This window comes from Setaria viridis, chromosome 5 (genome assembly GCF_005286985.2).
Source record: "Setaria viridis chromosome 5, Setaria_viridis_v4.0, whole genome shotgun sequence".
NCBI lineage: Eukaryota > Viridiplantae > Streptophyta > Magnoliopsida > Poales > Poaceae > Setaria > Setaria viridis.
Window position 1 is genome coordinate 26,717,517 of NC_048267.2, and position 15,697 is coordinate 26,733,213.

Genomic DNA, 15,697 nt, shown 5'->3' on the forward strand with positions numbered 1-15,697 from the left:
AACCCCCACCTTACACAAGAAAGACCCTGTCACGATCCTCTCTATCAGTGTAGGTAGATTAAGGGCACGATCACAAGGTAAACATGTCTAGCTATCAAGAAGGATCAACTTGCTAGATCTAATCATCATGATTATATAAAGCAAGCTATGTAGTCTAACCATCAATTAGACTAAGGAACAAGCATATTCATGATAGATAGAAGAGTATAAAAGGAGGCATTGAGTCGCTAACAGATCGGATGATATGAAGAACATTGCTTATGTAATAGATGTATTTAGATCATCACCTTCGAGTACATATCATTAATGATCACAACTAGCTCCTGAACTCCACCATGGCACAACTGCGCAGGGAGGCCATGGTGGCTAGGGTCGGCCTAAGCCATCTCCCAGACAACTTTGAAGACTTGCAGCAGCCTCAGCTCCCTCTGGTGGATGTTCTTAGTTTCATTGAGTTCTGGTGGATTAATCTGTGGTCTCGGTGAATTTTCAGGGTCTTTATAGTCTGGAAAGCGCGTGGCAGAAATTGAAAGGTGAGGGGAGCAAGGAAAGCCCCAAGCCGATTAGCCTGGGAGGGGGGTCCAGGCTGATCGGCCTGACCCTTCCTTGTGGCCTCTTGCATCCTCCTTCATCCCCAAGTCTTTTCTGATGTTCTAGAAGCTTATTTTCACTTGCATGTGGGACTGGCATGTCGGTAGCTTTGGGATGAGATTGATCTTCAATAACTTTCCAAGTCTCCTCTTGATCTTCTTTGATTCCTCCTTGATCCTGAAGTGATCCTAGCTATATCTTCACAAACTTATCCCTTAAGTCATCTTGGAGGATTGCTTGCTAAAAACTTAGCCCTTTTTGCGCTTCCTGGTCTTCATCTTTCTTTGGTCCACTACTCATTCAAGGCTTTATCGAAATAATGCGTATTTTAGCCCAATTTCCCACGAAAATAGAATATCCTTCAAAATATCTTGCATATGTGAAAATGGGGTTATTTCAGGTGCCGAGTGACAGGTTAGTATAAGAATATGTATGAAAATACTAGTTAAATGGCACAAAATGTGTGTCAATTACGAGCGTCAACACCCACGCCCAGCAAGTCCACCACAAAATCATTCAGGGGGCCAAGGATGTGCCCCGCTTTGCGCGAGCAAGCTAGAACATGGCCACCGCAGCCATGATCCTTCACTTCATCCCCAAACAGGCCAACCCCTCGGCCAAGCAGATACATCGCAACCTGCGAGGGCTCTTGGAGGCACCAGTCGTGCAGCTGGCCGAGGGCTCCCACGCAAGACGAGATGAGGCATCAGGGAGCAGATAGAGCTGCACTAGCTTCAGAAACGATGAAGCCTCCACCCGGTCGAGCACCTCCCGGTGCCCTAGGAAGAGCAACCATGTCCCAGCTTCGAGCCATCATGCCCCGGCTGCATCGATACATGACCGAGTTGGCAAGAAGCGGGATGCACGTGATAGGATCAATGTCCGACGACGTGCCAACCAGGTGCATGAAGCCGCCCGGGAGGAGAAAGGCTGCCACGATGATTGGCGACCTCGGGGCTCGGGCCTGTCGGGGCTAGGGCTTCGAGCCTTCGGGTGGAAAATCCGCAACACGCCTTTCCCTCTACACTTCTGACCACCGACACATGTCGCCAAATACGCTGGGGATAGTAATCCTGGGGTGTGGCTCAAAGATTACCGACTGGCCTGTCGAGCGGGAGGAGCTGAAGATGAGTATTTTATCATCCAGTACCTTCCCCTCTTTCTGGTCGACTCCCCCAGGGCTTGGCTCGAGTACCTGCAGCACGACTGAATCCAAGACTGAGCCGACTTGAAGGATGTATTCATTGGCAACTTCCTGGGCATGTACATTCGACCAAGGAACTCGTGGGATTTGAAGAGTTGCAGGTAGAAGTCGGGCGAAACACTCCAAGATTACATCCGACGATTCTCAAAACAATGCAACGATCTCTCCGATATAGTCGACGCGGATGTAGTCAGGGCCTTCATCTCCAGCACGGCCTACCAATCTCTGGTGCACAAGCTCGGGTGCTCGAAGCCACAAACCACCAAGGAGCTACTGGACATTGCCACCAACCATGCCTCAGGAGAGGAAGCCGTGGATGTGGTGTTCGAGCGTAGCAAGGGGAAGGTGAAAAGAGAAGAGGACGAGGCTACGACTTCCCACGGGCGCATGAAGAAGAAGAAAAACAAGACGCGACAGGAAGGTGAGCTTGTTGCGGTGGCAGAGCAGTTGGAGGAAGAAGGGCAGGAAGCCCGTGACTAACCACTTCGAGAAGATGCTCGAGGGACCATGCCCCAACCATGCGTTCTCAGCCAAACACCTCTACAAAGATTGCTTCCTGATGAAGAAGTAACTCGAGGGAACCTCAAGGTGGCTGACCTGAAGAAGGAGGAGGCCCCTACCCCAACAAATGGAGGGGATGGGGACAACTTTCCTAAGCCAGATGGATGCCTCATGATCTTCGGAGGTTCGGACGCCTACGAGTTGAAGAGGTGGCAAAAATTGACGAACTGAGAGGTGAACACCATCGAACTGGCCGTCCCGATGTACTTAAAGTGGTCAGAGTCCGCGATCACCTTCGACAGGTTAGACCATCCCAGCCTCGTGAGACGGCCTGGAAGATTCCCATTGGTGGTAGACCCGATCATTAAGCCTAAACGCCTCTCCAAGGTGCTGATGTACGGCGGGAGCAGCCTCAACAGCCCCTAGGTTGACATCCTCGACTCCATGAAGATCAGTCGGGAGCAGATTCGCCTGACTGGAGCACCCTTCCACGGCGTGATCCTGGGCAAGCAGGCCATCCCGCTCGGGCAGATCGACCTGCCCGTGACATTCGGAGATAGGTCAAACTTTCGAATAGAGACCCTTACATTTGAGGTGGTGGATTTTAGTGGTTCCTATCACACTATCCTCAGGAGGCCCTGCTATGCCAAATTTATGGCCGTCCTCAATTACGTCTACCTCAAGCTTAAGATGCCTAGGCCAAAGGGCGTCATCACCATTGGGCCAAGCTTCCCACACGCACGACTGTGGAATAAGGACAGATGCCAGCTCGCCTCCAAGATCATCATGAAGGCGGACCTCACAGAGATCAAGAGGAACGTTGCCCTGACTGCTCCCGACTCCAACAAGAGCACCGACGCGGCAGCCTTCCAGTCGGCCAAGGAGACCAAGGAAGTTGACATCAACGACAGCAGCTCGACCAAGACGCCTTGCGTGGCAACTGTCTGACATGCCAGGAATCCCGAGGGAAGTCACCGAGCACCACCTTCGCAGAAATCCCGACGTGAAGCCAGTCAAGCAACATCTATGACACTTCGATGAAGACAAATGGAAGGCGATCGACGAAGAGATTGAGAAGCTGTAGGTGGCAGGGTTTATCAAAGAAGTGTATACCCAGATTGGCTTGTCAATCCCATGCTTGGAAGGAAGAAGAATGGGAAATGGAGGATGTGTGTTGACTACACTAGCCTGAATAAGGCTTGTCCCAAAGATCCCTTCCCAGTGCTGTGAATCGACCAAGTAATCAACTCGACTGCAGGATGTGAAATCATGTGTTTTCTCGACACTTACACTGACTATCATTAGATAGCGATGTACAAGCCCAACAAACTCACTATCTCGTTCATCACGCCATTCGGTTCATACTGCTATGTTACGACGTTGTTTGGGCTAAAGAACGCCGGCGCAACCTATCAACGATGTATGCAGCAATGCTTTCATGATCAAATAGGGAAGAATCTCGAAGCATACATTGATGACATCATGGTAAAGTCAACGAAAGCGTGCGACCCGACCTCGAGGCCACTTTTGCAAATCTGCAAAAGAACTACATTTAACTGAACCTCGAAAAGTGCGTGTTTGGAGTCCTGAAAGGGAAACTCCTGGGATTCATGGTTTCCAAATGTGGACCTATCACTAGAATTAAGGGGGTACAAAGGCTCACAGGTTGCTTAGCCTCCCTCAGCAGGTTCATCTCGTAGCTAGGGGAACAAGGCATGCTACTGTATAAACTACTCAAGAAGTCGGACCAATTCCAATGGATGGAGGAGGCCCAGACGGCTCTCAACAAGATAAAAGACTTCTTGACCACACACCCCCCATGCTGGTCTCCCTGATGGCAAAGGAACCTATCCTACTTTACATTGTCGTGATAACGCAAGTCATAAGTGTCGTGCTGGTGGTTGAACAGGAGGAATCGGGTCACTCGGTTTACTTTGTCAGTGAGGTCTTGTTCGAGTCCAAAACCCGATTTCCGCAAGTCCAAAAGCTTCTGTACGTCGTGCTCATAGCAAAGCAAAAGCTGTGACACTACTTCGAATCCCACCCGATATTGGTGGTAATCGGCACACCCCTCGGCGAAATCATACACAATCAAGATGCGACCGGGCAGATTGCAAAATTGGAAATCGAGCTCATGGGATGCGAAATCTTGTACATTCCGTGAACCGCAATCAAGTCACAGGTCCTAGCTGATTTCGTTGCCGAATGGACTGAGGTTCAGATCATGACTGATCCTCAAGTACACGAGTGCTAGACCATGTACTTTGATGGGCGGTCCTGAACGAAGGCGCGGGGGCTGGCGTAGTGCTGATCTTGCCGCACAGAAACAGGCTCTAATAGGCAGTCAAATTGCACTTCAAAGCATCAAACAACGTCATGGAGTACGAAGGGCGACTCCAAACTGGTCGTCGACCATGTCATGAAGGACGCCGCTTGCCAAAATCCAAAGATGGAGGCATACTGTCAAGAGGTTACAAAACTGGAAGATAAATTTGAGGGGCTCGAGCTCCACCATATCCTCCGAAAAGACAACCAGGCGGCCGACGACTTGGCCTAACTCGTGTCAAGTAGAGGGCTCGCCCCCGACGACGTTTTCGTCAATGACCTCCATGAGCCATCCATCCAACATGAACTAACAGAAAGGGCAACGCCCATCAACACCCTGGGAGACAAGACGCAAGAGCTCACCACACCCCCGACAGGTGACGACTGCTAGCCCGCCGCAACCGAAGCGGTGCTCACGGCAGGCGAGGCCAAGCTTGGGGAACCCGACTGGAGGATCCCCTTCCTCAACTACCTATTGCGGGACATGCTCCCTAGCAACAAAACGGAGGTGAGACGCCTCTCCGAGCGATCAAAAACCTTCATGATAATCACAGAAGAACTTTACAAGCGAAGCTCGAGTGGAATCTGCATGCGTTGCATCCTTGCAAACAGGGCAAAGCCTTTCAACAAGGCTTTTATTGGCCAACTTCCATGGCCGACGCCGAACACATGATACGTACCTGCCAAGGATGTCAGTTCTACGCAAGGCAAACACGCCTCCTAGCATTGGAACTACAAAGAATTCCCATCACATGTCCCTTCATGGTTTTGGGGCTTGACATCCTGGGGCCTCTTAAGAAAGTGCCCTAGGGCTACGATCACCTCCTGGTCACGGTCGACAACTTCACCAAATGGATAGAGGTCAAGCCCATAACGTCGCTCAAGTTGGAGCAGGCAGTTGAGTTCATGTTGGACATTTTCCATAGATTCAGGGTCCCCAACTATATCATCACTGACAACAGTAGCAACTTCACCGGGAAAAAAATTCCAGGAGTTTTGCGACAGCTATGGCATCCGGGTCGACTAGGCATTCATGGCTCATCCTCGAACCAATGGCTTGGTAGAATGATCCAATGGTATGATCTTGCAAGGCCTTAAGCCCCGCATCTACGACAAGCTTAAAACATTTGCTGGGCGACGGGTAGCCGAACTCCCCTCCGTGCTTTGGAGCTTGCGAATCATGCCCAAAAGGTCAACAGGTTTCACCCTATTCTTCATGACCTATGGTGCCAAGGTGGTGCTCCTGACTGAGCTAGACTACGGCTCACCAAGGGTTCACGCATACCGGGAGGAACAATCTTACCAAGCACGGCAAGACGACCTTGACATGCTAGACAAAACACGAGACATCGCCTTGATCCGATCGGCAAAATACCAACAAAACATCAATGGTACCACAGTAGACGCATCAAAATGCGCTCCTTCAATGTCAGCGACCTCATCTTACGAAGGGTACAATCCTCCAAGGACAAGGACAAACTATCACCACCATGGGATCATCACCGAAGTTGCTTTTACCCTTAAGATGTGCCCGACTCAAAATGAGTCACCCGATGTAAAAATGCTCGATACTCCCAACTGAGCAACCCATGCTAACCTACCAGTCGGTAACCATAGGTCACTCGGGGGCTACCAGATCTGTGATAACTCAACCCTTTGAAAAAGATTGGTTTTACCCCTTCAGATTGTTCAAAACTTATTGATTAAGCCCCGATTGGGATGACCCTAGTTTTCAAGGGCCATGGCAAAAAGATCTTATCAGCTTAGAAAAGGCAAAAAACTGGAGCACGACAGATAAATAGAAAATAACCAAAGGGGTTCGCCACAACAAGCTCATAGAATAGGAAAGAAAACACGCATAACTGTTATACACGCCCACACACGGGCAACAACCAGAACGACAGTAGCAATACTACTAATCCCTTTTCACCTCCTTCCCCAGCGCGAGTTTCGGCGGGATCTTCTTGGTCAAAGCTTCGGCGCAAGGGGTCACCTTGGACTCAATCTGCTGCAGCTCTGCCTTCGGGAGAGGGGCGAAACCACCCGCCAACACAGCCAGATCCAGCTCGCTGTAATGGAAAGAAGTCATGGAGAGATTCGTATGTGCCCTAAAGAAGTACGCGGAGTGGATCGTCGACCAAACATGGTCGGGGAGATCGGCGAGACGGCTGAGAATGTCGCTACTTCCACTCGGGGGCCAAAGCGCCTCGCACACCACCATGGCGATGTTATAGAATTGCTCCAGCTCCTCGGCCGCTGATGCAAGGTCTTTGCGTGCCCAATCCCTATCCGCCAGCAGCGTCGCCGCCACCATCCGAGCATCTGCAGGAAAAGAGAAATCCTCGAAACCAGGATCAAGAAGAAGCCCATCACAAAGGCAACAAATGCAGGGTACTCACGGTGCTCTACAGCGACCCTCTACTGAAGATCCTACTCCAAGAGCTTATTAGTCCACTCCACCGATGCACGATTGGCCCACTCATCGTCTCGCGCCTCTTCCAACACCTTCACGTGCTGCTCCAAGCGACCGCACCGATTCTTCGCCGCACGAGTATTTTCCTCTACCGCAACAACTAGCCCTGCTCAGTAGGAAGGAGAATGAAGATAACAAAAGGAGGACCTGTTGGCGCTAGAAATCGGCTGATCGAATTCCAGCGTCGGACACACGACCTGGGAGAATCTGCTTAGCTCCTGTTCGGGTGATCGCCCTAGTGCGGTTCGCGCGGCGTGCCAGCCAATCTAACCTGTTGATTGGCAAGGAAAGAAACGTGTCAGTTCCCAGAGGTTGCGATCGGCTAAAGTTCCGATCTCAAGAAAGCTTATCAGTGAATTGGCCGATTTGCCGTAATAGAGAAATCGGCTATGATGCAACCGATTACCAGGCAACATTTATAAAGAAAATTGCTAGAGTAATCTAAACAATGCTACAATAGCAACACTAGGAGCAGATCTGATCGGCTATGCATGAAATAGGTAGATTAAACAACGAAGTATAAGAAAAGCCGAAATTACTGATTCCTAGCTAGATAACTGGTGATAAAACTAGAACAACACGTAACACCTAGAATTCTAGTAAATGTCGATAACTGATGAATAAATCTAAACGAAACGACAGCGATGCGCCCGAAGTTAAAGCTTAGAAATTACTCGATAAACGGAACTTACAAGATCGGCCGGAGCTCAAATTGATGCAGCCCCGCCAACCCGTACGAACTCGTGAAAAAGGAGAAAAGGTGTTGGCGAAGTCGCCTGCTTGAAAGTAAGTACGAGGAAATAGTAGTTTGTTGTATTGAGTTGATGATGATTACAGATCTACAAGGGTGGCTATTTATAGCCCCGTACAAACGACTTCTTATCCGACTAGAACTCTATCTCTAAATTTAAACAGAAAATGAATATTTACAAGTACGATTCGTACTATTTTCATGCGCTTCATGGGCTGACCCCTTCTTCATCTTCATAATCCTTCTTAAGCCCACATCGGCCCAACTATTCCTAATCAGCCGATCACCTCTTTGGCAAGGGGGTAACCGATCAGGACCCACATGTCGAGGGCTCAGACTCATTCCGACCCTGGGAACTAAGATCGGACGAGGCGGAGATCCTCCGTTGGAGGGTCGGGCGCGTCCGATCCCAAACCTCAGGGGTCGGGCGAGGCGGAGATCCTCCCTTGGAGGGTCGGGCGCGTCCGATCCCAAACCTCAGGGGTCGGGCGAGGCGGAGATCCTCCCTTGGAGGGTCGGGCGCTTCCGATCCCAAACCTCAGGGGTCGAGCGAGGCGGAGATCCTCCCTTAGAGGGTCGGGCGCGTCCGATCCCAAGCCTTAGGGGTCGGGCGAGGCGGAGATCCTCCCTTAGCGGGTCGGGCGCGTCCGATCCCAAGCTCAGGGGTCGGGCGAGGCGGAACTCCAAGGATCAATCGGCCGATCCTCGACTGTAGCATCAATTGGCTGATTTCCAATCGTCACGCTTGTATCTCACCGCATCTCCTAATTTCTTCCACTTCTAACGCCGATTTTACTCGTGTCAAAATCTGGCGTCAACACATGCCCCCCAGTTTCGGAGTAAAACATAGTCTTTACTTCGAAATTCTTTTCAACTTCTCATCCGAAACAGACGCAGCGAAATCATCCTTCCGTTTCGCGGTCTCCAACCTGATGATTGCAATCTTTTCGAAACGGGCGCCCACGACAACCACTACTCCCGAAAAACTCGAAACGCCGGCGCGGTAAAAATTTCCCTTTTACCCCTTCTTAGACCTTCTTTAAATATCAGCACATCCCGTACTCCTTACGAGCTCACGTCCTTCTTCTTCATCGCACAGGCTTTCTTCTCCCTCCAACACTTTTCTAAGTCCTCCAATTCTCCAGCGCCTCCTTCCTTTTGCATTCCCTCCTACTTTTCCAATGGCGGCACCTTCAGGCACCTCACCAACGCGCGAAGCTCCAGAAATGGTACCTTCGGCGGAGGTTCCAGTAGCGACAGCGGCAGCTCCATCGACGGAAGAAGGAGCTCCATTGGCGAAAATTGAAGCTTCATCCGAGATCCCATTGGCAGCTTCATCGTCTGCAGCTGCATCGGCGACTCCGCCGATTACGAGGAGCTTCATCCCAGAGGTCATTACCGAAACTTTTCCTTATCAGTAATGCATTCACTTTAGATCTATTTCTTACCCTCGCACCCCCTTTTCCTTTTTAGGCGGTTAGGCATCGCATCACCATTCGTCTTACAGAAAATCTCGACCTTATCTGCCTTGGCCCCATGGGAAATCCAGATCCAACCGACTTAATCAATTTGGAAACCCATAGGATCCCCTTCAAACAATCAACTATGGACCTAGATCACTGGTTGGGTACCTTTAGGTCTTGGCCGAACGAAACTCCCGGTTGGAGGGAATGGTACCAGCGGATAGCCGCCTCCAAGAAGGTCCAATGGGACGAGCTCAAAATTGGCCAATGCATCGATTTATCCTTGTCCCAAATGGAACGAAATGAGCCGTTAGTGATGGCAGCTTCTTACTTCTGGTCCGATGCTCTCAACGCATTCCTGTTTGGACACGGACCCATGACCCCCACATTGGCCGATGTAGTCTTGCTGACCGGCCTGGACATTTCTTCCCCGGACACCCCTTTCCGCCTTATAGCCGCAACATCACATCAGCTGGACACAAGGGGAATCGGCGGGTGGAAAGGTTTCATCAGATGCAACAAAAGGGCCGGATCTGTCGAGAACAGAGAGCACACGGCCTTCCTGATGATGTGGCTAGAGAAACACTTCTTCTGCGGGAGAGCAGCTGGTCCATCTACCAATACCCAAGCTCTGGCCGAAGCATTATCAATAGGGACTCCTATTCCTCTTGGAAAGCACTTACTGGGAGCAGCCTACCACATGCTTCACCAAATCGGTATCAAATTATCCCAAGGGGAGCCGATTGGAAACCCAGGTGGACCCTGGTGGTTCATTAACCTATGGCTGAACTTGTACATGAGCGAGATCTCCCAGCAGCGAGTGGAACACATGACATTCCCCAGCGTCGAATCGGCAGAGAATCTCACTGTCCAACGCCGGTGTACGTCTTTCGGCGAAGCGGCATCGGCCTTCTCTGGTTGCTCGTACTCTGCTACCAAGGTGGCCGAATACTTCCGGTGTTTTTATAACGGCTTCAATGAAGATGCAACCGTCTGGTTCCCTTATCGGAGAGATGACCCAATCTTTGAACTCCCTTCTTGCTTCGACTCAACCACCGGCCGATTCGACGAAGATCTCACAGATGAACTAATTAAACCGGGGATCTTACCGGCCAACTTCTTCTGTGGAAAGGATGCCCCTACATATGAATTCTACAACCCCTCCGTTGCAGCACGGCAATTCGGCATGGGTCAACTGCCGATTCAGGCATACTTCATTGGCCGAGCAAAGTTAAGAGATGAGCTCACCATGGGTCTTGACTATAGTCGGTTGCGAGATCGGATACCAGACTCCAGTACCATAGACTTGAATGACTGGATAGTAGCCCCCTTTGCTGTCCAACCATTCAAGCTATGGTGGGCCGAATGGACATAGTACCTGTTCTGCGCCTCCGCATCGACATACTGCAATCTCCTGGATCCGGCCAACATCGATCCGAACGCCGAGGTATCTTTTCCCCTAGCCGATTCTCATTCCTTTATTATGTGGTTAAATATGTACACTAACATCTTGCTGTTGCTTCAGTCTGAAAACCGCGTTCCCCCAACACACAGTCGGAGTGGCCGGCCGATAGAGGACCATCACCCATACACCATCTTCCCCCTTATCGGCTATGATGCCCCTTCAGTGGATGTGATTGCCGGCCGATCAAAGCAGGCGCAGAAGAAGGTTACCAAGAAGACCAGTCGCCGAGTACGAGCTCGTATAGAATGGGCCGACCCTCTTATGATCACATCGGCAGAAACTTCGGCCGCATTGCCCCTTCTAGCTGCTGGAGAAGTAGATACTCAAGTCGTCACGCAAGCTGGGGCGGCCGCTGCATCATTGCTGGTGGAGGCCATGCAGGTAAACTTGTTGTCTGATCCTACCGATTGCCATCTCTATACTGATTCATCTAATTTTAGACTGCACAAATCACTTCTGTGGACTCACAACAATCGGCAGCAACCCAATCGGTCATCAACACACCCACGCTTCCGTCTGCCGAGGTATACTACTCTTCAACCGATTTTTCTAGTATTTGGATAATATTCTTATTCAATCTTTTGACACAGGTCACCGGTACGCTTAGCGCCCCTCCTAACCAACCAATGGTCATCTTTCAGGAAGCTGGCCCGAGCAAAGCATCAATCATGGTGGAGTCTTCTACTTCTGACGAACCAATGGTACCAGCCCCTGAATCGAGGATAACGGCCTCCCAAACGCAGTTTGAAGAAATCCGTTTCAAGGAGGTAAGAGATTTCTCACCCTTATTCGGTCGATTTGCTATCATCACCGGCTGATTTGTTCTTCTTCTTGACTCACTATTTTTCAGGAACAAAACACCCCCGACAACAGCCTTTTCTCGTTTGCAGTCGCACTCTCCGATGACGAGGAAGTCGCCTCTCGCCAGGTCACTTTGAGCTCCGTCCCTGATGACGTCCGTGCCAAACTTGCAAGCATCTGATCCCTTCTTCAAGAGGACATCGGCCGATTGGTAGAAGACGCCTCGCCGATTCGGAAACTTCTTAGTGACGTCAGCGGGCGAGTACCAGAAGAAGCGGAAGAGGCCTTGGCGCCGGCCGCATATATCGAGTCAATGAGGATTCCGGTCTTTAGGGCCCTGCGCCACATGGCCGATCGCGCCAAGTTGACCAAGACTCGCGAAGAAGAAGACACATACAAGCGTCAAGCTCAAGAGGTGCATCAACGGATTCACTTTCTGAAAGACTCTCACCCGGGGATCGTCGGCATGATAGATCGCCTCAAACGCCGAAGGGCAGAGCTTGCCAAGGAGATGGAGTAGGTGACCAAAGCAATAGACGCTGAAGAGAAGAGGCTTCAGGAACTCCCTTCTATCATCGCTGATCTGAAATGGGAGAGGCAACACCTGGCCCACGAAGCCCTCAAATTCCACCGCCATATGTCAGAAGTCCCCGGATCGGCAGAGGATGACCAACGGGTCCTAGACTCTGCCGATCAGATCCGGCGCCGAGCGATCGCAGCTATCGATGCCCTTCTGGGTGACCTGTAAAAGTACTGACAGTTCTTGTACGAACATTTAATGACCCCTTTGACCGCCCTTCGCGGCGCCCCCTTTATTTATTACCTTTTTCACTTCCGATGGGACGTGTCTTACCAAACATCCACGCCTTCCTTTCTTATAAACGCCGGCCTAGGTCCCCTTTCCGAGAGTACCTGCCTAGCTCAGCTTCATCTTCCCCGACCTGTTTTCGTCGGTGCGCCTTTTACTCATGTCTTCTTCATCCTCTACCTCTTCCTCTGTTAATCAGGTAAAAGTTTTGCCTTCATTCTTTTTCTTAGTTTAGCTCTTCTGAAGGGAATCACCTTTTCGGCAGCCATATGTATATTGTTGCTTTCCGCAGCCACGGCGCCTTAGTCCTGAACTCGAAAGAACCATCGGACTTGTACACTCTGACGAACCGTTGTCACAAGAAGACAAGGATTTAATCAGAGCTCATTGCGACGAACTCCAAGAGCACGTCCCTGCCGACATCCGACGGATCTGGGACTTTCTGGATAGCAACGACCACCGGCGACCTCAAGCCGACCGAAGTCATCCGCTTCCTCATCAAATCGTCCTTGAAGATGCAGCAGCAGGAACACTACGCCCGGCCATGGACCGGAGTCACCCTCTCCCCCGTCAAGTCGAAGCGGAGGCCTCAATGAAAGAGATAGAAGAAGAGTACATCCGTCTTCTGATAGAACTAGGCCGGGCTGAGAGAGAGCTTAAGAAAAAGCATGATTAATTATTTTTTGTTCTAAGGGCGACTTGTACCTTATCGGTCGTGTAACCCACCGTCCGTACCGAATGAAATATATCGGCCGATTTGGACGATTACATTTTTTCTCTAGACGAATCCTTTTGCATCGGCTGTGTGTTGTTCATCGTGGTCGATCCTTATGCTCCGACCCATATACTAGGGTAGTACCTTTTCAAGTATCTTCCGTTCAGAGCCCTAGTAAACTCTTCTCCTTCGATTGTTTCCAGAATATAAGTGTTTCCTGGAGCACATCTGCCGATTTTATACGGCCCTTCCCACGTAGGGGACCACTTACCGAATTTAGGATCTTTCGACCCGATCGGCAACACTAACTTCCATACCAGGTCCCCCGGAGAGAATTGTTTGACTTTGACCTTCTTATCATACCACCTGGCCACTTTCTTCTTGTTTTCTTTGATGCTTATCAAAGCTCTCAATCGTTGGCCAGCCAAGTCATCAAGTTCCCTTTTCATGAGTGAGGAGTAGTCGTCGGCCGCTAACTGGTCCTGGAGCGAAGTGCGTCTCGACCCTGCTCTCAATTCCCATGGTAGTACCGCCTCGTGACCGTACACCAACTGATAAGGGGACATCTTGGTGGCCCCATGGCAAGCCATCCTGTATGCCCATAGAGCTTCAGTCAGACATAAATGCCATTTTTCGGCTGCTCCTCTATCTTCCTCTTGATTAACTTAATTATCCCTTTGTTGGAAGATTCGGCCTGGCCGTTAGCTTGGGCATAATACGGAGAGGAGTTTAACAATTTGATTCCCATATCGGCCATGAACTCCTCGAATTCTCCCGATGTAAACATCATCCCTTGATCGGTTGTGATAGTCTGGGGGATGCCGAAACGGTAGACGATATGGTCTCTTACGAAGTCAACCATAGCAGCCGATGTTACGGCCCTTAACGGAATCGCCTTCACCCATTTGGTGAAATAATCAGTGGCCACCAGAATGAACTTGTGCCCTTTGCTTGACGGAGGATAAATTTGGCCGATGAGGTCTATTCCCCCAACCTCTGAACGGCCATGGTTTGATAATGGGATTCATGGCCGATGCGGGCGCACGTTGGACATTCCCGAATTTTTGACAATCCTGGCATCCTTTATAATATTTGAAGCAATGTTCGAGGATCGTCGGCCAGTAATACCCATTATTCCTAATCATCCATTTCATCTTATGTGCCGATTGGTGGGCTCCACACACTCCTTCATGGATTTCTCCCATCAGAGTCTTAGCCTCCTCCGTTCCTAGACACTTGAGTAGGATGCCATCAATTGTTCGGTAGAACAAGTCGTCTTCCAGTAACACATATTTGGTAGCATGAAACCGTACCCGCCGATCCACTTTCTTAGACGGATCTTTCAGGTAATCGGCAATCTCCTTTCGCCAGTCATTGGCCGCGAGCTCTAGAGCCATGGCGCCTTGAATCGGCCGATACCCAGATGCGTGTTGGGCGAGCTTGTTGGCATCCTCGTTGTGATTCCTTGGGATGTGCTCGATAACTGCCGATTTGAATTCTTTCAGAAGAAGCAGGCAATCTTCGTAATAAATCCTCAATATATCGTCCTTGCACTCGGACTTCCCTGTTAACTGATCCACGATAAGCATGGAATCCCCAAAAATTTCGACGGAATCAGCTTTGACTTCCCTTAGCAATTGCAATCCCTTCAGTACAGCTTGGTACTCTGCTTGATTGTTAGTGGCGGATGCTTCTATCGGCAGAGAGAAATCATAGCTTGCCCCCCGAGGCGATATGAGGACGATGCCGATTCTTGATCCGGCCCCACATGATGATCCATCAAAGTATCTGGTCCAAGGTACTGGTTCTACGAAGGTAGCCTCTGGCCCACAGTGCTGGGCAACGAAATCGGCCATGACCTGACCCTTAACGGCTTTTGCCGATTCATATCGAAGGTCAAACTTTGACAAAGCCAAGATCCATTTTCCGATCCGTCCTTTCAAAATCGGCAGTGACAGCATGTATTTTACCACGTCGTCCTTGCATACGACCACACATTCTGCTGATAGCAAATAGTGCCTGAGTTTGGTACATGAGAAGTAAAGGCATAGGCACAACCGCTCCACTGGAGGATACCTTGTTTGGGCGTCCAGAAGTCTTCTACTGACATAATAAATTACCCGTTCCTTTCCTTCGAACTCCTGGACCAGAGCCGACCCAATAGCTCGTTCATCGGCTGATAAATATAGTTTAAACGGTTTACCAGTTTGAGGAGGGACCAATACCGGTGGTGAGACCAAGTACTGCTTGATATCTTCCAATGCCTTGCGTTGCTCTTCCCCCCATATGAACTCCTGGTCGGGCTTCAACTTTAATAATGGTGTGAAGGCTTGGATTCGCCCAGACAGATTAGATATGAATCTTCTGATGAAATTCACCTTGCCGATTAAAGATTGCAACTCAGTTTTATTCTGCGGGGCCACGACTTTGTTGATGGCCGCTATAGTCTTCTGATTGATTTCTATTCCCCGCTCGTGCACCATGAATCCTAAGAATTAACCGGCGGATACGCCGAAGGCACACTTATTCGGGTTCATCTTCAGCCCATGTTTCTTAGTGCATTCCAACACCTGTCGTAAATCGGCCAGATGCTCCTGGTG

The 15,697-nt window shown here is 50.1% G+C and overlaps 1 protein-coding gene across 1 annotated transcript; it reads left to right on the plus strand.

Moving 5' to 3' along the window:
- The first annotated feature begins 2,740 nt into the window (after positions 1-2,740).
- On the plus strand, positions 2,741-3,244 carry LOC117856433 (uncharacterized). Its single transcript, XM_034738802.1, has one exon. It carries the CDS (start codon positions 2,741-2,743, stop codon positions 3,242-3,244), a length of 504 nt encoding a protein of 167 aa, XP_034594693.1.
- Positions 3,245-15,697: the final 12,453 nt, after the last annotated feature.